The following is a 25849-nucleotide window of genomic DNA, read 5'->3' on the forward strand; positions in this document are numbered from 1 at the left end:
ACATCTGTAGTTCTAGCACGCACTGGGCATTAGTGGCAGGAGACTTCAAGGCCAGCCTCCATCACACAGTCCAAAGCCAGCTTGTGTTCCACTAATAACTGAGACCTTGCATCAAAATACAATACAATACCCGACTTGAGACATCAGATGAAGAGATGGGGAAGGGATCTGCTGTTGATACAGCTGCCTTCCTTCCTGAATATCACTGAAGCTAAATCTAAGCAGTGGAACCTGCCAGTGGCCTCTCCTCTCACGATTACCTCTCCAGAATGCTGTACCACTCTCTACCTCCCCCTGCCAGGACTGATGCCTGTACTGCTGGTCCCGGTTCCAGGCAGGACTGATGCCTGTACTGCTGGTCCCGGTTCCAGGCAGGACTGAGGCCTGTACTGCTGGTCCCGGTTCCAGGCAGGACTGATGCCTGTACTGCTGGTCCCGGTTCCAGGCAGGACTGAGGCCTGTATTGCTGGTCCTGGTTCCAGGCAGGACTGATGCCTGTACTGCTGGTCCCGGTTCCAGGCAGGACTGAGGCCTGTATTGCTGGTCCTGGTTCCAGGCAGGACTGATGCCTGTACTGCTGGTCCCGGTTCCAGGCAGGACTGATGCCTGTACTGCTGGTCCCGGTTCCAGCCAGGACTGATGCCTGTACTGCTGGTCCCGGTTCCAGGCAGGACTGATGCCTGTACTGCTGGTCCCGGTTCCAGGCAGGACTGATGCCTGTACTGCTGGTCCCGGTTCCAGGCAGGACTGATGCCTGTATTGCTGGTCCCTGTTTCCCTAGAGCCTAGTGCCACCAATGTAAATGATTTCTTTAGGAACTCTTGTCAAATTACACAATCTGAATGTGTCATCTATTTCGTGTCAGAATTCTGAATGCCAAAGGAGTTAATATTTTCCTTTCCCACATGCAGTGGAAAAAGCAACTCACGTTAGAACTGGAGTTAATGATTCTGAACTCCTGAGACTTAGGCCTGTGCACAAACTTTTCCTCTTGGTCCCGCTCTCCTTCTTCAAAGAAATCCTTCCAAGGCAATTCCCGAAGATGCTTGTCAACAGATATGATGTGGCCCTCTGTTGTAAACATGTATCTGGTTCCAGATTTGTGTACTGGATTCTCTTCATCAAACAGCTAGACACAGAGAAAAAGAAGCAAGAAGAAAACTGGGATTGGTTGGGCACAGTGGTTTATAAATTTAATCTCAGCACTAGGAAGGCAAAGGTAGGTAGATTTCTATGAGTATGAAGCCAACCTGGTCTACATAGTGAGTTCCAGGCTAGCCATGGCAGAAAGAAAAAAAGAGAAAGGGAGTGGGGAGGAGGGAGAGGAGAAGGTGGGGGGAGAGAAGGGGGAAAGAGAGAGGAGAGAGGAGGGGAGAAAAGGAGGGGAGAGAAGAGGGGAAAGGGGGAAGGGAGAGAACTGCAGAGAACTGGAGCTGGGATATGGCTCTAAGTCCTTACAAAGCACACCCAGCCCCTGAGGTCAATCCCCAGCACCAAATCTAAGAAGAAAGCTACAACTGTAACTGGAGAGCTTTTCTAACTAACTCACAGCCGAGGGTTCTGAGCTTCTGGGGAACAAACCTGGATGAAAAGGCATCAGCTGACAGCTCGATTCCCAGCCCAGGGCTGCAATGCAGGATTTACTTTGTTTAAACTTGGAAACCTGGAAGTGCCTCAGTCCTCACTCCCAGTCAAGAACCAGAGAATTACAAACTCCAGGGCCAGGACCCAGGCCCAGGCTTCTATAAATGCTCCCCACATAATTTTCTCACCGGAATCCTAGAACTAACTACCCTCTGCCTCATATACAGATCGTGAGCAGGGATATCGGAGATGAAGAACATGGATTACACCCATCACCTTATCCGTAACATGGCTTTGCATATTATCAGTGCAGGCTTTTGTCAAAATTAAGTTCTCAAACCCGTTTTTCTCAAAGACTCAGACTCAATGTGAAGGAAGTCTTAACAAGGCCCCAGGTTCATTCTAGCTAGCTAGTTTGCCCCAGGTCTGAGGACCAGTGAACTACGGGACACAATCTATTGTTACTGCTGCTGCTTCAATCTGTGCCTTTCAAGTGTCCTTGTAGCCATGACAGAAAAGAGGCTACACACATAAGCATATAGGCACTACACATGTCTGTGACAGAATGCAGAAGCTGAAAGAGTACAGGACATGAGGCTCAAGCCTCATTCAGCTATGTGGTCACTCCAAGACCTCAATCAAGTTAGCTGACCTCTCAGTGCAAGTTGTAGTTCCCAGAAGAGCAGGACAAAGAGGAACTAAACAAGCCCAAGGTCTCTAGCAGGCCTAGACACTCTCCCCGCCCCCCACACAAAGGCATGCCTGACATGTGCATGGGAACAGCAGGCAGCCCGGCTGCAGGTCTGAACCAACACCACATGAGTGCAGCTCAGTCGTAAAACACCTGGCTGGCTTGCACAAGGCTCTGAGTTCAATGTCCAACATCCCAGGGGAAAAAGAAAAGAAGAAAAGCACTGCTTTCTTCCTCACAGAAGTCTCCAGAACGCCACCATAAAGCTGACTTTCTATCAGTCCTTACCACAGTTCCCACAGTTCCCAGCCATGAGCTCATTTCTGTTTACAGGACAAATAACTTCTCCAGGAGGCTGACAACCATGAAGACAGCAATATCCTTTCGTAACTCTGGGAACGTACAATACCCAGCGCACAGCAGTGACTAGTAAATATTTGTCCGAGAGAAAGAAGACTGCACAAATGTTTGTTCTCTGCAGTACTAAATACCTCTGGTTAATCTTGCAATACACGTACCAGATACAAGTATTTACAGGTCTCACTGAGAAAGAAGCTCTCCATCCGGTCCTCTTTAGACTTGTCTATAACGTGATGCAGCGTGGCATACCCACATCTACAAAATAAAGGTCCAATTAGCCCTGCTTCAGGCTCCTTCCCTTGTGCTCATTACCTGCCAACATATTCTATTATCAAGACAATCAACCTATTTCTCCAACACCATATAAAAAATAACTATGCTAGGCTGAAGGGCTGTTCTTTTCCTTTTCTTTTTTTTTAAGCATTAATTATTTGCAAATTTACTTTAAAGCATGCTTAGATTGCTTCTTATCGGGTCAGCGTTAAGCTGGGGACAGAGGATAGTGGAGGGTGTTTACCAAAAGTCAAACATGGCATCACGAAAATGACTGAGAATAAACTTAGAAGGACTGATTTAAACTGTTCATCCCAGTATTTGTGGAAATGAACTATTATTGGTATATCCTAAAACAGCATTTTCTATCATATACTTCTGGGTAACATACAAAAAACACAGGCTACAAAATACAAGTATGTTTATATATGTGTGTATGCATACATATATATATATACAACATATGCATAAATATAACAAATAAAAGATACTATGCACAGGTACTTTCGATTTACCATGGTGACCTGTAAGTACAGATCACAAGAATCTTCCATTCTTAGTATCTTTTGTGCTGCTTAAGTACTTTAATGAATTAATGACATAAAAATAAACTTCTCAAAAAGAACAGTTTGCTGAAATCTTACACAATATTGGGGGCGCATAAAAACGCAATTTCCACTATAATGAGAGATTCAACTGTATTAAAAGGTAAACCATTTCTCTATCAAACTAACACTAATATCTGTACTACACATTTGAAATGCAAATAATATTTCCTGGCTAGAGAGATGACTCCCTGGCCATCAACCTTGACCACCTGAGTTCAGACCCCAGGACCCACATCGTGTAGGGATAGAAAAGATTCCTGCAGGTTGTCCTCTGACCTCCACTAATGCACTGTGGCATGTCTGTGGCATGCCACACATGCACATATGCGTGCACAATTGCGCACACACAATAAGTAAACATAATTTAAAAAAACAACTAAGGGACTAGAGATGGCTCAGTGGTTAAAAGCTTGCAGTGCTCTTGCTGAGGAACTCAGTTTGGTTCCCAGTACCCACAATGGGCAGCTCACAACCAACTTTAATTCTTCACACAGACACACACTGATATAATTGAAATATTTAAAAACAAACAAACAAAAGCCTTGGGGGAGGGGTAGATAAAGAAAAGTGTTAGGGGTTAAGAGCAGTAGCTGCTCTTCCAGAAGACCCAAGTTCAATTCCCAGCACTCCCATGGCAGCCCACAAGCATCTGAAACCCAATCACGGGAGATCTGATGCCCTCTCTGGCCTCCAAGGACACTAGGGACACACATGGTACAGACATATAAACAGATAAAGCATCTATACACATAAAATACTAAATAAAAATTTCAAATATAAATATACATAACTAAATTATCATTTGTCCAGAACAACTCTCAGTCAATCATAAGCATCTACACATCCAAACAATAAAAAGGAGTTTAGAGCACTGACTTGGCTTTTGTGTATTTTTCCAGACTCTGCAGAATGTCCATTCCTACATGGAGGTAGAAGGGATTCTTGGTTGCCTAGACAGAACACAAGAGAGTGTGATGCAGGAAGGGCTTGGAAGAGACACTATCAACACACATCATAGGGACTGCAGGGGTTCCCTGAGGAGTAGAGTCCCCACGTAAAGGAAGAAGCAGGGCGAGACTCACTCCATCTGACTAAGACACTCAGTGATGTATTTAACTGTACTCAGGAAACCTGTGCAAGGGAAGAGCACTACTTTGGCTCTACTGATGATTATCACGGTCAGAACAGAAACAATGTTCCCATAGAGGTCCTATTTCAGAGAAGAAATCCAGTTTCCATCTTGCCTCACAAGTCCTAGAAACTTAAGATGCAAGACAAGGAAATAGGACTTCACCTCATTCCAGTCACTGCAGAGGCACAGCGAAGGGGATGACAGTCCTCCCGGACAGGACTGTAAAGGAAGCCGGAACACTCTCCTCTAATCACCCAGGAAATCGGAGCTCAGCTCCTTGCTCCTCTGTCAAATGCTCTGGTGATGGGAGGGGATTCTCTGGGAAAGTAAGACTTTTACCCCAAACTTCTAACTCAGGCTGCTGCCAACCTACAGCAACAAGCGGAGAGAGAGCATGTTGGCCGCCTCTACGCTAAGAGTGTGGGACAGGCTTCGAGGAGAAACCTGTGAGGGGAAGATTCCTCTGGATTCTAAGTGCATGGTGGACGAGGGTGGCTTGAAGATGAGGAGGAGGCGTTAGGCTACAGGGCTAAGCCACTCAGCAGCGGGGACGATGTCCTCGGAGCATGACAAGTGTCACCTTTCGCTAAGCTCAGAAAAATCAGGTCCAAGATCACCTCTTCCCTTTTCTAAGCCTTATGAGGTCTCCTGAGATTCGAGAACTAACCCCAGTCTCACTGGAGTCTCCACACACACACACACACACACACACACACACACACACACACACACACAAACACACACGTTTTTCAACCTAAAAGCAGTGACTTCTAGTTCAGTATAATTTTTTTTTAAATAAATCTAAAGCACAGAACAAATCCTATCATCAGGATCTCTAAGAATGAGGGTCCTTGCACATTGTAGCTACCTCTTTCATATCTACTAAGCTCACAAGAGCCAGCTTCCTGGGAAGTTAAAAGCTTACGTTGACGGGTCTGTGATTATGTGTATGTGTGTAGAACATGTGAAAAAGTTTGTGCGCCAAGTTCAGCTGTCAAGGAGACACTTCAGAGTAACATTTCCTCGGTTACTACAGTAATCATGCAAAAATAAATCCCTCTTTTAGAAACATAAATAAAAAAAAAAACTTTTGTGCTAATACTTTTATGTAACCAGAGAGCTGGAAAAAAAAAAAAATCACATCCCCCTAAGGGTTCTTTGGCCAAAGAAATCTGGAAACTATAAGATGAAGTCTTCTCTTAAATATTAAGGATAAGAAAATTAAGCCCACAGTGAAAACAAAACTCCTTATTAAATGTGAGTTAAAAGTGCATTTGGCTGCAGAGACTTTCTCCATCCTAGAGAATCAAGAGAAGTCTAGCAAGAAAGAAATAGGTAGCAAGTCTATCAAGTCACGATGCACCGGTAAAGCACTGCTCAGCAAGCCCATTACCTGGTAGAGAAGATAGGTGGACTCCACTAACTCTGGTCTCAGTGGGTAGAAGAGAACATCAGGGGCCTGGAGCTGCCAGTTGTAGCGCTCAGGGAGGGCCCCGTACCGTTTCCATATAGCATAGTAGAAGGCGTGGAGGCAGATGGCGTCTTCCACATCCCCTATCAGAACCTATGGAGACAACAGACAAATTATCTAAAATCACAGGCAGATTTTCAAGTCTAGGGACTGATTTCAGAAAGATCAAGATGTGCTATTTTCCAAATCCAAAGGACTCAGAGAATGCTCAGGATAAAAAGGGGGAGAGGGCTTTCCCAATAAAGGCTTATTCTTAATAAATTGGGATTGTGTGCAAACATGCATGCATCTACACTGTATGCACGCACGCATATTCGCTCATGCGATATACTTGAAGGCCAAGGTAGGACATCTGCTCCCTCACTCTCCACCTTACTCCCTGGAGCTAAGCCATCAACCAGCAAGCACCCAATGAACCTCTCATCTCTGTGTGCTGTCCCCCCTCATCCCCCAGCATCAGGATTATAGATGCACGCTGCCACCACTGGCTTTTCAGGTGGGTGCTGAGGACTCAGACTGGGGGTCTGCAGGCTCAAACAGCAAGCACTCTTCCCCACTAAGCCACAAATGAATGCAAATACCTGCAGCCCAGGGAAGAAAGCCTGCAGAGAGTCAATCCAGGTGTTCATGAGCTGCCCATTGAACATGTTCACGTTGACATAGAGTGGTGGGTCCCCTTCTCCTTCATTGCAGGCTTCCCGGCTGTGGGTCCAAAGAGAACAAGCCAAGATGAAAAGGAAGCTTGCAGCTCTATTCCTCTGTCAGTTTTCCTCCTGGGGTTTCACTGAAGCAAAAGCAATGTTAACTTCTTCCCAATGCCTTCGTCAAGCCTTTCACAGTAAGACTGCCTGTAGGTGTCTACACAAGGATCTACAGACAGAAATAGGTAGCAATTCTAAATGTAGCCTTTGTGAACTATCAAGACTTCATTACATTTACAAAAAGCACTTTCACATCTGAGTTTCAGAACACTGACATGTAACATAATTGGTCTGTGTTGGCCTTGACCCAAGCGGGGAAGCACGCTTTACTGTCCTCAGATTTTTTTTTCTGGTACAGAAAGAACACAATCCTGTTTAAAAAAAAAAAAAAAGGACCTGTAAAGGATGCATCAAGGCAGGACTCTGAGAGCTGTCTTCTCAATTTTGTTCAGTATTTTGTAAAGCCAAAATGAACTGGCATGGTAGTGAATACAGGAGCTGAGGCAGGAGGGTGGCGAGTCTCGGTGGGCAAAGAAGAGTATGCTTCAGCAAAAAACAGTAAAACTGTAGCAAACATAAAATTAGCATAATCTCTCCGTAACAATGACATTCAAACCATGCTGTGGTTCACATCCGCAGTTTTAAGGGCTGTCTGATAAAACAACCAAAAGAGCTGCAGTGACAGCCACACTCAGCACCCACACTAGAAAAAGAAAGCAAGACAAAAACGACAACTCCGTAAGTGTTAGGTATTCTTTTGCAAGAGTTTCGGCTGTGTGTGTGTGTGCCTGTGAGTGTCTGCACGTATGTTCAAGCAGGTGCATGCGGGTGCCCAATGCCCTGAAGCTGGATTAAAGGTTGTGACCCACCACATATGGGTTTTGGGAATCATACTTGGGTCCTCACAAAAGTGACATGTTGTTAGCCTCTGGGCCAATCTCTCCAGCCCCCAAAAGTTCCCACAAAAAAAAGCTCCCTACAACGGCTGATAGAGAAATGAGTCAAAAACTCGTGAGCAGAAGCTTGTTAACTTGCATTAGCCATTTACTACATACACGTACAGAAAAAGGCCTTGGGGAGGGGAGCTGGGCCGGAAGCCTCTGCTACTCTGCACAGTTGTTCCAGGGACACAGTCTCTATGGACACTCTGAATGTACAGAAAAGCAAAAAGCAAACAGTACTTTAAGCAGACTTTGAGCAGGGGTTGGACTAGCTATCCATTGCTAGAAACAGTTCAGGGTTAAGAGTACTTCATCTGAGATCCTGGCCCAAAATCAATGACTCACCAGTTCCCAGATCCCCTTAGGAACCGTGAGATATTTTAAGCCTCCAGGTTTGAGTACTATGCTACACAATGGCCAACTCCCAAATGACTAACAATCAGTTAAGGGAGAACACAAATAGACCCTGAAAGTTTCTATTAAGAGAAATGGAGCTGGTAGGGTAGCTCACAACTGTAATCCCAGCACACAGGAGGCTGTTGCAAGAAGTGCTAGTCAACTGCAAGGGTGCCAACTGAAGAGCAGGAAACAGCCCCTCACTGTGTGTGGAGGAATACAACTGTGACTCCCGCGCTCGGGAAGGAGAAGCAAGAGGGCTGCTGCAAGTCTGAGTCCAAATGATACCAGGTTAGCCAGGGCTACCCAGTGACACTCCACCCCCAAAACTTAAAATATTGAAGGAGACAGTGAGGGATGAAGATGTTTGCCATCGAGCCTGAACAGCCAGATTCCATTCCTGGGCTACCATGGTAGAAAACCAACTCCTGCAAGTTGTCCCTCAGTCCTCCATGTGTATGCCATGGCACACATAACCCTCTCCAAAAACAATAAAATACACAGTAAAAATGAAACAAATAAATAAAACAGAGCTGGGCAGGAATCGAACACACTGTATGGCAATAGACGTGCCATCAGGGACACACACCCTCTTCGCAGGTGGCTCTGGATGCTCTGATATGCAGCATTAAACATCTCCAGGTCTTCCTTTTCTCCAAAAAGGATGTAAGACTTCAAGAGGTATTCATAGAAGGAATCCAGCCCGGCACCCAGGCCACTCTGCTTGCCAACCCAGTGGCCTGTCTGGATGTTCACAACATTGCCTGCGGAAACAAACACACAAGGTGCTTCAGGTCTCAACGGCGGTTCCTCCTCCTGTCCCACTGTTTCTCAGCAGCCTTATCCCAGGCAGGTAAGAGGAATGGACAGTTGAATCTAAATTTTTTGATCAGTCCTATCAGTAACTTGGAAAACAGAGAGATCATTTTATAGTACTCAGGCGTATGTGCATGTATGCACACATGTAATATTCAGTCACAGATAAAAAATGGGAATAAACATGTAATGGGAAAAAAATAGGCTTGACATTTTGCTTTCCCAGAATGGTACTGTATTTTAGAACTCAAAAGAGCATTCACAGCCTTTTACTCCATATTCTCATTCCTTAGAATTTGTCCTGAAAATAACACTTATAAAAACAAAAGGTCAGAGCTGGGGATATATATCAGTGGTGGAGCAGTTGCCTAATAATACAAGGACCTGAGTTCTAACACCATAAAAACCAGCCAGGTATGGAAGTGCAGAATGTAAAGGATGAGGAGTTTGAGGTCATCTTGGGTTGCACAGAAAGTGGAAGCCAGTAGGTGCTACACAGCAAAAGTTTTATCAAAGAAGGAAAAAAAAAAACAAGCAAAATATAGTTTTGAAAACTGGTAACTATGAAAGTAAGGCAACAATTTGGAAACATCAGAATGATCTACCAAACGCACATAGCATAAAAACTTTGTTTCTCTTAGTTCTGTGTTATAACTGAAAAGTCACAGAAGTTACATGTGGGGACTAACAGGGCCCACAGAAAGCTAAGTGGCCATCCGTGTTGAGACAAGGTCTCACTACGCAGACCCGGCTGACCTCAAAGTCACCGTAACTGCTGCCTCAGCCTCCAGAGTGCTGTATTTACAGGTGCGCATGACCACTTCCAGCCTGAGTGACTTTATTTCTACTGTTGCGATTCAATGTATAAAGTTTGCACATAAACCTCAGAAGACAAAATTTACTTAATTTTTTTATAAATGATCCAATATAGTTCCAAAACAACCAACTTATTTTCAGATGTCAAAAAGAAATTACGTCCCAGTAAGGCAATTTTATGATGTTAAAAACTTATTTTAAAATAACACTGTGAGTTAGCAAAATACGGATAGTTACTAAAGACGAACGTCATGATAAATACATAAAGGATAGTATTCGTTATTATGACTATTACTAAAGCGTAAGCCTTTCCATAATAATTTTTAAGTATTTTGACTAAATATCCTCAAGGGTGGGAAAAATCTAATACGTTTCAACTAGGCTTTCACCCAGATTCCACCCCCACCCCTTTTCTTTAAAGAAGAAAGTCTCTCTATTAGAAATGCTAAGCTTCTGTATTTTTAGAACCTTATATTGAAGCAATAAAGTTTGCCTCTGAGACTGTTCTTTTTATGGCATTTCTATTAACAATAATTTCCAATGGACTATACCAAGGGATCCGAACCAACAGCTGAAAACAGTTGAACCATTATTAATCTTCCATCAAACCCTAAAACTTCACACTAAGCAAAAGGTCATGTGAAGAAACCAGACCCATGCAGCACCAACGGCTGCGGTTGGAGTTATTAATTTCCAGGTCCATTTGTACTAGGAAGATGAAGGAAAGAGCAGAGGAAGAGGGAAAGGGGACCAAAGGTTACACAGATGGCACGTGGTGAACCTACCTAGCAATCCTGTGTTGTTGCTCCGAAGGTTCCAGAGGGCTTTCACAGCTCGTCTGGCAACCCACTCAAAAGTGGAATCCCCCAGCAGTCGGCTCAGAATACCAAATTCCACCAGGAGAGAACCAGCGCCCGCTGTGCAGGTTTCATTATTGCTGTCAGGGGGAACACCCGTCTTCAGATTCACCTGGGATAGGAAGAATCAAAAGTTGTGGTGAGCAATTGTACCCCAGCAGTCGGAAGCCAAGGCAGAAGGGTCACGTGGAGGCCAGTCTGGCTACAGAGCCTCAGCTCATAAGCAAGATCTCACTTCCCCCCCAAAAAAAGTTTTACAGCAAAGCTTAAGAATTCAGTGCTGAAAAGTCCCATCAAGACTCAGCTAATGGACCAGACAACTTGGCTCACCACTTGTCTGTCATGTGACACTCAAGATGAGAGACACCAGTAAACAGTAAGAACATAGAGTCCTACCCTCATTCCTTAATCTACCACTTTCTGCCAAGTACCCTTCCAGACTATAGAAGCACCAGGCTCTGGGGTCTGTGGTGCCCCCCCCCCCACGCATGTGTTTGAACACTGGGTGCTCAGACTGTTTGCTCAGGCTATGGAATCTTAACCTTTAAGCCTTGCAGGAGGAAGAACGTCACTGGGGTGGGCTTTGAGGGTTCCCGTTCACTTTCTCTGCTTCCTGTATAAGATGTGGCCGGCCAGCTTCCTGCTGCTCCATGCCTTCCCTGACATTCCTGGACTCTCCCTCCCGGGCCATAAGCTAAAACAAATTCTTCTGTTAAAAGTGACTTTAGGTCTCGGCATTTCAGCACAGCAACAGAAAAGTAACTCCTACAGGGTCCGAGACAAACACAAGCTGTAAATGGATTCCAGCCTAGTTTCTACAGACTCACTCCTACTCTGCTAGACTGGGAGGGAAGCAGAGGTTCAGCCACAGCCTGACAGCCAATTTCATCAAGGAGGTGCTGTGGTCTGGCATTTCTCCGGATTACTGCAAAGGCTGACAAAATTCCCAGAAGAGCCTTTTGGCTTGCTAAATCAAATGTCACAAATACACAATCTCACTCCAGATCTTGTATCTAAATCAGCATCTAATTGGCTGATCCTGCAGGCTTCACTTGCAGGCATGTGAAGCATTCAAATGAGCATTCACTGAATTCCTGCACACATGTGAGGGTCCTCAGAAAACTGAGTGCCTGGAACACAGAAGGCACTCAAGACATGCCGAAGTCTGAACAACTGACATTATGTTAGGACCAAGGACATCACTCTCTTCTCACAGCCAGGCCCCATCCCTTTTATGAAAGTTTGAATTCAGGAAAATTGTGAATTGTAAAACTTCAGAAAAACTGTGAAATTGTGTGTGTGGTAACTCACACTTGGAATGTTATCATTTGGGAGGTTGATGCTAGAAAATCACAAGTTCAAGGCCAGCCTGAGCTACGTGGCACAATACCATGTCTCAAAAACAGCAAAACAGCGAAAAAAACAGTCACTTACCCGAGGATAGGGGATCCCTGTCTTGGTGTTTTCAAAAGCTGGTAGGAGCCTCACAGCCAGGTCATGGGCCATGTACAATAATTCGTTATCATAATCCTCAATTTTCATGTCACCAAAGGGCTGTCTGGAGTCAGTTATTATTCTGTGAGCAGAAAGGAGGCTTCCCAGAACCCTGACAGCAGGAAAGAAAAATTAAAATTAAAAAGCATATTGTTACAAGTGCACAGGTTCCAATTTACAAAGATGAAAGATATCTCTACTTCTTCTTAAGCTCCAAACTGCCTGGTGCAGAAGAACCTGGTTCAGTAGCTTGGGCCCTAAGGGACTGATTCTCAGTTCACTGCATTGCTGACAGAAGATGGGTATTATCCATTGGAGATGACTGAGAACGAATACCACCTAAAGCATTCACAAACTTGGTCATCTAACCCTTAGGACATTCATTAAGGAACTATGCTAAAAAGAAAGCGCCCACTGCTGTTCTCAAAGGACCTATTTCCTATGAGCATCAATAAATTCCTACTGATTTATCTTGCTTGGTAAAAGAAACATTAGCCATATGAGAAAGAAAACAAGGCACAACAGAAGCATGGAACTTCTGCAGGTCTGACTGGCTGGTGATTGAGGAACTGCCCCAGTGTCTAGTGAGACAACACGGAGAAGGAAAGGATAAAATGAGATCCTGGAAAGCAGAAAGCTACCTACCCTCTTAGATTTATGGCCTTGTACATACCCAAGTGTCCCATCTCAATTGTCGAAAAAGGACTGCAACATTTTTCAAACAAATGTTTATTTTTTTCTTATTTTAGGATAAACCATTTCATAACTTCAATTTCAGAATTCAGATCCAGATCTGGACTGTTGTATAGCAATACAATTTTCAAAATATTTAAACAGGAAAAGAGTCAACTTTTCATGCTAAAAAAATCTGGGCACAAAACTGGGTATAGGCCATGAATCCACCCACCATTCTTTAGCAAAGAGTGGGTGACAAATGAGAACCATACAAGAAGAAAAGATATCAAAAGAGCAAGCAGTGGTTTTTGTGGGTGGAGAGACACGAAACTCCATTTAAAAACATGGAAGAGGATTCCTAAGGCAGTAAGCAAGGAAACAAGAAAAGATATGAATGGAATCGTTGAAATTGCATTTGAGGGATAACTCTCATATATTTGCTAAAATATGCGTTTCTGTGTAGTCCAAAATGAGATGATATTCAAAAGTTTCAAAAGTACAAGTTTTCATAAATACTAAATGAACATGAATAATTTACGTGGAGTCCATATTGCCCACATGGACTCTAGCTGAAATATCCTTAGGGGAATTAAGTCCCTTACCCCCCCCCCCCAACTTCCAAAAAAGACATATGCCACTTTACCTTATTGTAGCTTCAAAGACTTGGACCGTGGAATCTTTGTCAAATGAAACGGTGTTGATCACTAACTTGACTGCTTTCTGGAACTCGGATGAATTTCCCATTATCTTTAAACAGAGGAACACACACCATTACAAGCAGCTTGAAATGACGCTGAAGTGGCTGATCGGCCACCGCACCTGAGTCTGCACTGCCTATGGCTTTGCCACAGTGGGGGAGGACACACAAAAGGGAGGTGGCAGTGACTTCCCACACTCCTGTCAGATCCAGGACAGACAGCAAGCCTGCCTCCTACTACTCACTCAAGGATCCTGCCTCCAAGTGGCACAACAGTATGAATAAACACCCAACAGAACCATCCTGGCTGTGGCCATGTCCTTCCAGTCCCTTCTCCCCCAAGAGCTGAGCTGACCTTTATTTGCAAGGCAGAACAGTTTCTAAACAGTTGTGGGGCAGGAGAAGATAAATCAGAAAACTGGCTAACAAAAATATGATCCTAGCTCTGTTTTTCAAGGTATCTCTGCTTTTCAAATCCAAGATAGCTGGAAAACTAACTGACTTGTTGCTGTCCATATGTGTAAAGGTTTTGAGAAATAGGACTAACAATACAGCAGGAAACGAGCAACATTTAAAATCAAGTGGAGACTTGGAAAATGGCTCAGTGGGTCAAAGCACCTGCCGTGCAAGCCTGATCGATGACCTGAGTGATGACCCAGAACCCCTGTAAAAAGCCAGGCAGTTTGTCCCCTGATCTCCACACGAATGTTGTGGTACATGCTTACCCTCACACACAAACAAGTACATACTTGTATAGAAAAATAAAACAAACAAAACATACCAATTATCAGCTCTATGTCCAATGCAACAATTAAAGTTCCTATCTGAGGTGTGTAGAAACAATGCCATAGCATGCGAGTCCCTTCAAAAAAGGGCAAATCTGTCATTTGATATACATTAACCTATATGGAAATAATTTGATTTCACTCAAATTTTATAACCATTTTTCATAAGGACACAAACATCCACCAATATCTAGATAACTAAATCAAGGAGAAATGATTCTTCAGATACTCATTATTGGGGGTGTGCCTTATTTCTGAGTGTACTGGTCTGCTGCGTGTTTCTCATCAGAAGCAGAAGCAGGCTTTCTGTTTACAGTTCTTCCTTCTTAAAGGAACATGCAATCTTGTTCAGGTCGCAAGCAATGATCAGAGGACTGTGCTCCCCGAGGGCTAGCACAGCACATCTGCAAACATCTGCTGAAAATGCTAACCAGAGAACGCCTGAGAAACGAGCCAGCGTGCTACACAGTCAAGACCGCCTACAATGGGAAACCACAGAAATGGGTCTGTTTCCTCACAGATGTTCACCAAGAACAGTATCTGGTGCAGCTGCAGGGTTGATAATAATCTCAGATGAAGCTGGGGAAGGTGATGACATCCAGGCACTACAGTTACACCCCGTATACTGTCACATTCGATAGCCAGTGAGCACAAAGAAACCAGGGTGCAGAATCACCCAGGCCTGGAGAAGGCTGACTGCACGGGGGAGGGGAGGGGCCTCTCAGAATTTTGAAAATGCTGATACACAGTTCACCCCTGTAATTTCAAGACTCTACAGACTGAGACATGAAGGTCACCGATTGGAGCCTCTGACTTAAAGACCAAAACAAAACAAATGGCAAGGGATATAGCTCAGGGGAAGAGCATAAGCCTCCCATACACAAAATCCCAGGATCAATCTCCAAGTTCACCCAATACATAATAATAATAATAATACATGCCTGCAATCACATCACTTGCTGAGGCAAGAGGCAAGAATACTACTACAAGCTTAAGGCCAGCCTAAACCTTATTTTTTAAGATCCTGTGTCAAAAATTAAATAAATAGGGCCAGTAAGGTGGCTCAGGAGATAAGAGTACTTGCTAAAACGTAGACCACTTGAGTTCAATCCCTGGAACCCAAACAGTAGGAGCAAACTGTCTCCTGCTCCACCCCATGCCCCACATACAATGACATGTGCACACACGCATACACAAACACACTAAATGTTTTTAAAACTTTTCAATTAGATGATTTTAAATAAAATGCTGTTGTGTGTTGTCTCCAACAGTCAGAAGTTCTCTGGTATGTCTGAGAACAATACTATGCCAAGGGGCATACCTTAGAATACATGTTGGACAAAACTGGATTGGTAAGCAGTCACATAACAAACAATCTGGAGTCCTACTATGTACTAATTACTGTCGGGTGAGGAGGAGAGGAGAGCGCAGCAAATAATAATGACAGCATTTCTGCACTCAGCAAGCAGGGGCGAAGACATCCTGGGAACTAACTGGAGGGCGAAGAGGGTGCGCTTTCTCAAGCTGCACCCACACCTCCTCACCCTGCTTCCACACCCCAGCCTGAGTCAGCGTCCAGCAGCTTCACTGGTTAGCGCTAATTACGCTGCACTTACTTGCCTGGGCACATTCTGAGACGTGACGGTGGATGACCTAATGGAGCAGCAATCGCTTCCGAAGGAAATACTGGGAGACGGAAGTGCCCTGCAACTAGAGCCTAGAAGGAAAGCCAGTCGCCCTGCTAGACCAGGCCCAGTCCTGTTTCTGCAGTCTGTACAATGAAGGGCCAGAACATTATCTCCACCTCTTTCCAAATCCTGCACTTTCACTACTAGCAAACCACGAGACAATCATGGTGTAAACTTTGCTCCCTTACCCAATTCCAACTCCTAACTGACAGCTTTAAACATTTCCTAGGGATGTGTAAAGGGACCAGATATATTATTAAATATAGTACTCGACAGATTCAACAGCTTTCTAATAGTAAAGATTGTCTTGGACAAGGAAAACAGGAAGAGTTTGTAAAATTACTCTCCTAAGGAGATTGTGAATCACTGGAAACGTCCCTTGGAAGCCATACTTTATGGTGCTAGGCCATGAAGCACACAGACACAGCCTGACAGCATGTCCAGTGTGGCCTATCACCTTCAGGAGGGTTCTTGTGTTTATGCTGAAAGGCCTCCAGCTCCCCACGGTCAATGGGGCTGCCAAGGAATGAGAGAGTAAAGGCAGTATGCAAGTTGGCAAGACACATACAGAGTGAACAGTAGCCAAAACAAGGAAGCAATAAACAACAGGGGTATCCACAGAGAGGGCCTCATGCACAGGCAGGCACCGGGCATAGACAGATACTCCTTGGAAGCCAGTAGCTAGAAGCATTTGGGGGTACCTTCTGACCCTGGGATCTTCTGGTTTTTACTTCTCAAGTATTGTGCTATAAGCTAAGAAGAAGGGTGGATTTGTAATAGGGAACTCACACAAAATTAGCCTTCAGAAGAAAAGAGAAGGGGAAGAGAGCCTCATGGCCACAGCCGTAATGCTAAGGTCCGAGAGCCATTAGGAGAGATTGATGTGTGTGGTAGGATGGGGATCCTAAAAGGGGACACAGCCCACTCAGTTCCAGAGAACAACCAGAGGTTCTGACTCAGAGGTTTCAGGTTATGGACAAGTTTCACAGCTCATGATTTAGTTAGGTCTGCTCCATGTATCAAAGGACACAGAGGCAGGCACTCAGTAGGACCATAAATTTATCTTGCACAGAGAAAGGAACAGGGGCTGAGATGCCATGGCACAGTTTCCTTTTTTTATTAGCTCTGCCTTAGACAGTTAGCAGTACGGAGTCGAGTCTGGGATAGAGACATAAAGGCTAGAAGGTCCTTGTAGTGGTTTGAATAAGAAGTCCCCCCCCCCCATAGCCTCATGTACTGGAACACTTGGTGCCCAGCTGTTGGAACTGTTTGGGGACCTTATGGAACCTTTAGGAGTCTCACCATAAGTGGATGAAAATGTGAACATCTAGCTTCCTGACCCTGCTGCCTTTCCCACCTGGACGTCCTTCTGGAGGGTGTCCACTAAACCAAAATAAACTCCTTCCCTTAACTTGCTTTTGACCCTGGTGTGAAAAGCAACCAATACAGTCTGCAATCTAACAGATTACAGGGACTAAGTAGTATCAAGATTCTCCAGACTCTGGTAGGACACGATAGCTAAATCAATAAAAAAAGAAACACACATATACACACATATATATATATATACACACACATATATATATACGTGTGTATGTATGTATATGTATGTTTTCTAATTGCCTTCCCATGAAGGTCATTAAAATAACTAACACTCATCAAAGCCTCTGAGTATAGCATTTCCTGGAATTCCCATTCCTGGGGGAAATGAGAAAAGACAGTAAGATAAATACTTTATCTTAATTATCTTAAATAAAGAAGAAAAAGCTGAACACTTACTGCAAGTGTATCCAAGGCATCAACAAGAGTCAGGGAGTAATTTCCCAGGACATCATTGATGTTCAGATTTGAACTGGAAAAGAAAGAATTAAAATTAAACAAAGGTACTTTACATTTAAAGTGAAAGGGGAGAGGCAAAAAACTAAACAGCCATCAGAAACTAAAACTGCTGGCCACGCTCATGATCCAGAAACAGACTGTGGGCAGCAGTGGGGAGCGGGCCTTCTGTCTCAGGAGCAGCAGGGTCTGTGTGTCCACAGGTTGAGGAACTACACGGGTATAAGGCGGTAGTGAGAGAACTCAAGGGGAAGTCGGGAGATGGGCAAGTCACTCGCTCGCTGGTGCTCTGAGACGTGCTATCACCATCAAGGATCTTTAATCCTGTCTAGCTTCAAAACCCTCTTCATTTCACAAGCACTAGGGACTGAAGGAGGGATCCTGTCATACGAACTGGTATTTCTTCACTGCTCAAACTAAGACACACAAGGAGAACGAATACATCCGGGAAGGCTAGACAAACAGTGACAATGGCCTGGCACAACTGAAGAAATTCAGTCACAGACATCACTGACTGCCCTGTCCCATTACCACAAGGCCAGAAAATAACAGCAGAGGCTGGAAAGGAAAAGAAAATGATAGCAAAAGAAGAAATGAGACAACTGCTTCTAGATCTCATCTACCAGAATCAGAGTGAGAGCCCTACTTTCATTTCCAGGCACGGGTGCAATCACATCTGGGGTCCTCCATCTTCTCTGCATGCCACCTGCCCTTACGTCATCCTAAAGGCTCCCTCTGCCACCTGCTTCCTGTGAAAGAAGTTTCAAGAGCAGCACTCTGGATGGCTTGGCCTGCTGTCTCTCTAAAGACCTGTGGGGGCTGCTAAGATGAGTCAGTAGGAAAAGGTGCTAGATGCTAACCCCCAGAACCTAAGTTCAACCCCCAGGACTCACATGGCAGAAGGAGAACACCGCCTCACACAAGTTATCCTTCACCTGTATATACGCACCATGGCACACACCATACCTACACCTACAAACACACACGCACATGCATAAAAATAAAAGAAAATGCCTTCTGGGCTTCATTCAGAGTGAAATGGGGCTTACATGAAGAAGCAGGCATAGCCAGCTTCCACATCTGACCTTATCTGAACGCTAGAGCAGCTCTATATTGTGTGTGTGTTGGGCATTTAACAGAGGACAAAGAATCTACAGCAAAAAAACAAAACACACAAACAAAAACCCCACAAGTTCCCAGTGGAGCAGTGGTGGCACAGGCCTTTATTCCCAGCACTCGGGGAGGCAGGCAGATCTCTGTGAGTTCGAAGCCAGCCTAAGAGCCAGGGCAGACTCCAGAGCAACAGAGAAACCCTGTCTTGAAAAAAACCAAAAACAAACAAGTAACAAGTTCCCAAAGGGGGTTACATAGGAACAAAAGCAACCAACAGCATCACTGTAAAACTGCACTAACCACAAACCTTCTGTGTGATCCTCTAAGGAAACTTCCATGATGGAAAAGATGCTCTCAGGATGAAAGCTATGGATTCAAACAGGTCTCTCAAAGGCAATGCCAAGCGCACAGGAATTGCCAAGGGTTGGAGGAGGGTCAAAGCAGACATCCTCACATTCAGGAGTGTCCTCAGGAACAATTGGCTGGGTTTAAATATTTAACTACAGGGCTATGCTGCTCAGAAGCAGAGTGAGGTCCAAACCCCCACCCCACCAGAAAATAGCTGCCTATCATTTAGCGTTCCAACTGATCCATCCTGATCTATGGCAAGTGCCACCTCCCTAGCTGCCCCAAAGCCACAGAAGGCACATGTAATTTTCAGCACCTTTCCGTGTTTACTGTGCTTTTTCTCTTACTGCACACATCAAAGGGACACAGTGTTCCACTATTTAAGAGCTGGGTACACAGCTACCGGCAGAATGCTTGCCTTGCATGTTGAGATGCTGGGTCTGAACCTCAGCACTGACCCTCCCTAAACAACAACAAATCCTCAGTAACACTGGCCAAAGAGTCAGTAACAACTGGTAACTCTTACCAGAGTTGGCTCTTTTAATGTAGTTGTAATAACTGAGAGTTCTAGTCTAGTCAGAAAACCCACTTAAAGATCTAGAATGTTCACTAGAACAATCTGAATTCTATACAACCAAATAACCCCAGCACTTAGGAGACTGGGGCAGAACTAGAGTTCCTTCCTTACACAGCAAGATCATGGCTCAGGAAAAAAAATAACCACAAAATTAATAATACAAATTATCAAAGTAGGGAAAAATTAGATTCCATAAAACAACCAGTCCTATCCCTACGGCAAGACATTTTCCAGCTTCCTTTTGTCAGCCCGTCCTGCAGATAATGACACAGCTCTGTTCTTTGGACATGCTTATTGTAGCCCTGACCTAGCAGCACTTGAGGAAGTCAGTCTTTGAGAACAAGGCAAAAATCAAGAGTACAAGTGGTCCATGTAAGCAGCTGATCCAATCACAACACAACTCCCTCCTAGGCCGGGCGATGGTGGCGCACGCCTTTAATCCCAGCACTCGGGAGGCAGAGGCAGGCGGATCTCTGCGAGTTCGAGACCAGCCTGGTCTACAGAGCTAGTTCCAGGACAGGCTCCAAAGCCACAGAGAAACCCTGTCTCGAAAAACCAAAAAAAAAAAAAAAAAAAAAAAAAAAAAAAAAAAAAAAAAAAAAAAAACAACTCCCTCCTAGTTTATCACACATGCATGACCGTTCATGGCAATCATTCCCCTGTGACACCCTGCAGCTCTTATTACTTCTAAACAAAAGCAAAGAAGAAAGCAAGCAAAGGAGGAAGGAGATAAAGAAGATGAAGATCAAAGTCTCTGCTAGAAAATCTTTGCTTATGTAGCTAATAAAATCAAGCAGACATTTTAAAAAACCAGACAAGAAACCATGCTGCATATATTCAACCTGCAACAGCTGTTTGGAAATCTTATCTTTTCTGTGTGGGCAGAGAGATAACATGACAAACAATCCGGGCGCATTCAAGGATTTAGTAATCCAGAGGGAAGCAAAGGGGACAGGACTCAATTCTCAAACACAGTTAAAATGGGGAATGGTGGCTCAAAGGGAAGGAATCAAACCTGAGACGTGCAAAACAAGAAGAATCACCTTCCAAGCTCAAGACTTGTGCCTGACTCTGGAAGAGTTTTGAAAAAGGCATTGTGAAAGAGGCCGTGTGTGTGTGTGTGTGTGTGTGTGTGTGTGTGTGTGTGTGTACACATCTGCATGTGTGTGAAGCCACAGGCACTCATGAATGGTAAAGAGGCCTGAGGATGATTTCTCCTGTCCTGCTGTCTCTCCATCTTAGACAGGGTTTCTTTTCTTTTTTTTTTTTCAATACAAGTCTTTTATTGTCCCAAAAGACACCCCAAATCATATTAAAATTCAGGCTCTTGTTTCTGGAACTGGTAACTCAGGTCTACCCATCAGCCTGCTGCACTGTTCCCTCTTCAGACACATAGACACCATCCAAAACTTCCTGACATCCTTGTTCTTAACTGTTGTGGCCTGCTGTATCAGAGCCGCCGAGTTTGAAACAAGTTCAATATCATTTCCTTCAAGGATTAATTCATCCTTCTGTGCTTGAGAGACAGAACAAGCAACGCCTGTCCTCATCCAAACCCTGCGGATGTATTTTTCACCCAAGAAATTTCGGATTTCAACCAAAGACCCATTCTCTTGAATAACGACGTTGATGGGGAAGTGAGCATACACGGACCTCATCTTGTAGCGGAAGCCCAGCGTAACACCCTTGATCATGTTTTGAACGTGGCTGCAGATGGTTCTGACGGTGGCCAGTTCCTTCCTGTTGCCCCACCATTTGTCAACTCGGAGCCTCTTCTTCTTCTTCCCAAGAAGGCTCAGCTCTACATTGATGTGATTGAAGTCCCTTTGGAGGGTTCCTCTGGGGCCCTTCACAATGACTTGCGCCCCTTCAGAGTGATGTCCACATTTTCTGGAATGTCGACCGTCTGATTGCTGAGAATGGTCTTCATTCTCGCAGTAGATGGGACAAAGAGAGCTTAGACAGGGTTTCTCACAGAACCTGGAACTCACCAGGCAGCCAGCAGGTCCCAGAATTCCTCTTGTCTCAGTCTCCACTCCACAGTGTTTGGGTTACAGGCTCAGGAGTGACCACACCCAGCTTTGTACGTGCTTGCTAGGGATTCAAACCCAAGTCTTCCTACTTATCCAGCAAACACTCCTACCCCACTGAGTCATCTCCTCAGCCCAGGAAGTGGCCATCTTAAGCTAGGGTGCCTAGGAACGAACTAGGCGAGGAACCAATACTGGATCTGTTTATTGGGATTTCCTTTTGTTTTATGGTTTCGGGGGAATGGAATCAAGCACTGTCACAGGCCCAAACCCTGAATTTATAGCTGCCATCCACAGGAGTAGAGAACTATCTAAATTTCCTCAAACGATTGAATTAGGATTCTACAACGCAACAGCAGTCAGGAGCTAGACAGAGACCGGCTGTTTTCATAGGGCTCAAGATTTGTTTACTTCATGTTAACACAGGGCCCGTGTCTATCAAGATAAGCATCAAGAGGATGACTAACGAGAAATGACACAGCAGCTACTGTGGCCTGTGCCTGAAATCACAGCACCTGGGAGACAGAAGGCAGACGGATCAGGGGCTGATGATAGCCTCTGCTACCTATTTAGCTGATGGCCAACCTGGGCTATATGAAAAGGAAAGAGAGTACCCACATTTTGTTTTTGTACTGTTTTAGGTCATATTCTAATATCAAGTTCATTCTTTTTAAAGTTATATTAGAAAATGATAATGAACATACTTAAATTTTGAAATCAGAAAGATATTTTCTGGGCATGGTGATGGCACACTTTGTAGTAATTCCAGGCTGAGGCAGAAGAATCCCAAGGTTGAGTAGAGTGTGGTAGATTCTGTCTCAAAGCAGTTTTTTGCTACTTTGCTTTTTGTAGAACAAATATTAAATTAAGGGCCTCCTACATGCTAGGCAAGTACTCTACCATTGAAATATATCCCCAGACCTCAAAATAAAATCTTACTTTGTATGTGTGTATGTGTCTACATGTAGACCAGATCACCTGGAACTCCCATGAGTTCCAGGTGGTTTTGAATGTTGAGAAAAAACTCAGTCCTCTGGAAGGGTAGCGAGCACTTTTCACTACTGAGCCACCTCTCCAGCCCCTCAAAGTCTAAGTTTTAAAGAGGCCAGGAGTGTAGCTTAGTAGATCACTTATCTGGAATAGGTGAGCCCTGGTTTCAATTCTCAGAATTAGAAAAAAAAACAAACATGTAAGCGTCTTTATTACAGTTTATTTGGGAAATGTAAGCACTTCCTACTTGTTCAGGATCAGAATGAGAAAGCACAGGCTTGAAACCCTCCTGTATCAAACAATAAGAGGAACTATACTAAGGTGAGAGCCAGTAAAAACAGACAAATAAACGAACAAACAAAGAACCCTATGCTTTCTATCCTTGAATTGGCCAGTGTGGGGGTCTCTGCTCAAGGACACAAAATCCCAGGGCTCAGAGACACAAAGGCTGCCAACCGTTAGTCAGAAGACAGCCTCCCCCAATGTTAAATTACTAAGGCCATCATCCCAATCAGAGACTTGACTTCAATTTATACGAGCTGCCACTGCAGAACCAAAGCAAACCACACGTACCATAGACTTCTAAAAAGGCCTACGCACCCCAAGATGCTACTGGGACCCACAATTTCAACCAACCACTGCTACCTCACTTTGCTGAAGAGCTCTCACCCCCACTCTGAAAGGCTCCAGAAAGCGCCCACAGCTCATTACAAAACAATAAAATAAAACCATTAAAGGTGGACCTGGTAAGGCAGGGCCTGTAACTCCAGCTACTCAGGAGTCTGACTCAAGATCACAAATTCAAGGCCTGCCTCAGCTGCGGGACAAGCTGAAAGCCAGCCTGTTCAACTCAAAAAGGCTGTCTCAAAATAGAAAGTGAAAAGGAGCTGGGCGTGGAGCTCAATGAAGACGACTTGCCTAGCAGCATGCACAAGGTCCTCGTACAACAGGCATTCAGAAACTGCGTCTGCTCAGAAGCTTCGACTTCTCACTTGAGCACACAGAGTAACTTCTTTTTTTTTTTGACATTTTTTTTTAAATTTATTTATTTATTAAAGATTTCTGTCTCTTCCCCGCCACCACCTCCCATTTCCCTCCCCCTCCCCCAACCAAGTCCCCCTCCCTCCTCAGCACGAAGAGCAATCAGGGTTCCCTGCCCTGTGGAAAGAGTGACTTCTTAAAAGAGGGCGAAAGCCTGCCATTCCCATCTTCCTCTTGCATATGTCTCCTTTCCTTTGGTTCATTCTGCGTTTCTCTACACACAGGCACGTTAATCACTCCAGGAGCACCCTCTCTCATTCCTCTAAGACTGAAGGCGTTGTCTTAAACCTGTAGTTACCTTAGATTTGACACGATGAGAACAATTATCTATGATGGGGAGGCTGGACTCTAAGCAGGTCCCCTTACAAGAACCTGAGCTCATACTGTAAAGGCCAAAACCACGGCATGACCCGCACTACACAGATATCTCACACCCTCTGCCCCTATCCTCCCTCTACTTGACCTAAGGCCTGCCCCTATCCTCCCTCTACTTGACCTAAGGCTCCTAGCAGGATCCTGAAGCCCAACTCAGGGACAGCTGGACCCCTTTATTTGTTCCACTTCCCAGGATGTTAATTCTCTTTCCTTTGCTCTGCGCCAGTAATTGTCTCTTTAATTGGCACCTTGGGGATGGGTGACCAAGCCTGGCTCATTAAGACAGTTGGAGCCAGAGCTTTTTACTGTATCGTTCTGGTTATGCTAGGAACCAGCCTCAGCATGAAAGACAGACTAACAGACCAACAGACAGAAGAAAAAAAAGAGGAACAGAAGAAGGTTAAAAGGAAGCGCATTAAGGAAGAGCCACTTTCGAAGGAAGCTCCACGTCATCAGTACAGCCGTTCCTAGTCCAAAGGAGAAGACATAGAAAGACAGTGAGACAATGAGGCCTAACGGAGGGGAAGCAGAATTCTGCTACCTGGACACACGATATGCTTAAGATTCTGTTGGAAGTGTATCAGGAGTGCTCTGCAAAATGTTCTAGGGAGGCTGAACCCAACAGGGGTCATCTATAGCTTTTCAAACCGGTTCTTGTTCAAGATGCCTATTGTCAATCTTATTGGAACACAAATAAAAATACTGTCTTTGTAAAATTAAAAAAAATCTAAAATAGGCACATACTTAAGTTGTAATTATGTAAAAATAAGTAATTAAGTAAGTAAGTAAGTAAGTAAATAAATAAATAAATAAATGAACTGTGTTGCCATATGGTCAGGAACTGGCAGAAAAGAGCTACTGAAAATAACTAGAGGGATTTTTCCGTTTCCCCTCCTAGATGTAAAGACATTTTTTTTTCTTACAAGATAGAGGAGAGGGGCAGGAAAGGGAGTAGAGGGGGGAAGGGGGCTGAAGGGGAAGAGAGGAGTGGCGCAAAGCTGGAATTGAAGCCAAGCTAACCACAGGCAGGAAGTCTCCCCTGCGTCTCTTTATGAGTGAGACAACTCACTGACTCCCTATAACCTAAAAAGGAGTAGTGTTACTTCAAAAAAAAAAATGTATAGTTTTCCCCCAAAGAAACTGAGAAAAAAATACATTTCTGCGAAAGAAAAGCTGCAATGTAGCTCAACTGGAAGGAGCTGCATAGAGCCATGGGTTCAACTCCCTGCACTCCCAAAGAAGAACAAGAAAGAGTGGGATGGGGTGATCCGGCTAAGCAAGACAAATAGTTCATCAACCCAGCAGAACTGTGCAAGGCCCAGTGCCTCTGTGTGGGATGTTCCCTTGCTATTACCAATCTATCAGCTATTAGGCTGCAAATGAAGACACAAATTGGCACCTCACCAACCCACTTGCATAGCCCTTTCTATGCCCTTTTAGAGTTAGCTTTCCTTTAAAAAAAAAAAAAAAACGTGGGTTTTTTTTTTTTTTTAATATTTTGGGGACAGCTGTGCATGTGAGTCACAGAGGCATGTAGAGGTCAGAGGACAACTC

At 44.4% G+C, this 25849-nt stretch overlaps 1 protein-coding gene and 1 pseudogene across 1 annotated transcript in view; both read right to left on the minus strand.

Annotated features, from left to right (window-relative positions):
* Window positions 1-25849, minus strand: part of Edem1 (ER degradation enhancing alpha-mannosidase like protein 1) — a 31705-nt gene that overhangs the window by 4248 nt on the left and 1608 nt on the right. Inside the window, exons 2-11 of the mRNA XM_075983274.1 lie at window positions 17765-17837; window positions 13459-13562; window positions 12081-12252; window positions 10575-10758; window positions 8747-8921; window positions 6701-6821; window positions 6042-6212; window positions 4393-4466; window positions 2794-2890; window positions 929-1129 (exon numbers count right to left, since the gene is read on the minus strand). Of these exons, the coding sequence (XP_075839389.1) occupies window positions 929-1129; window positions 2794-2890; window positions 4393-4466; window positions 6042-6212; window positions 6701-6821; window positions 8747-8921; window positions 10575-10758; window positions 12081-12252; window positions 13459-13562; window positions 17765-17837 (1372 nt within the window). The remainder of the gene's footprint in view (window positions 1-928; window positions 1130-2793; window positions 2891-4392; window positions 4467-6041; window positions 6213-6700; window positions 6822-8746; window positions 8922-10574; window positions 10759-12080; window positions 12253-13458; window positions 13563-17764; window positions 17838-25849) is intronic.
* On the minus strand, window positions 21198-21828 carry LOC142856190 (large ribosomal subunit protein uL6 pseudogene; annotated as a pseudogene).

Source organism: Microtus pennsylvanicus, chromosome 8 (genome assembly GCF_037038515.1).
Source record: "Microtus pennsylvanicus isolate mMicPen1 chromosome 8, mMicPen1.hap1, whole genome shotgun sequence".
NCBI classification, from domain to species: Eukaryota; Metazoa; Chordata; class Mammalia; order Rodentia; family Cricetidae; genus Microtus; species Microtus pennsylvanicus.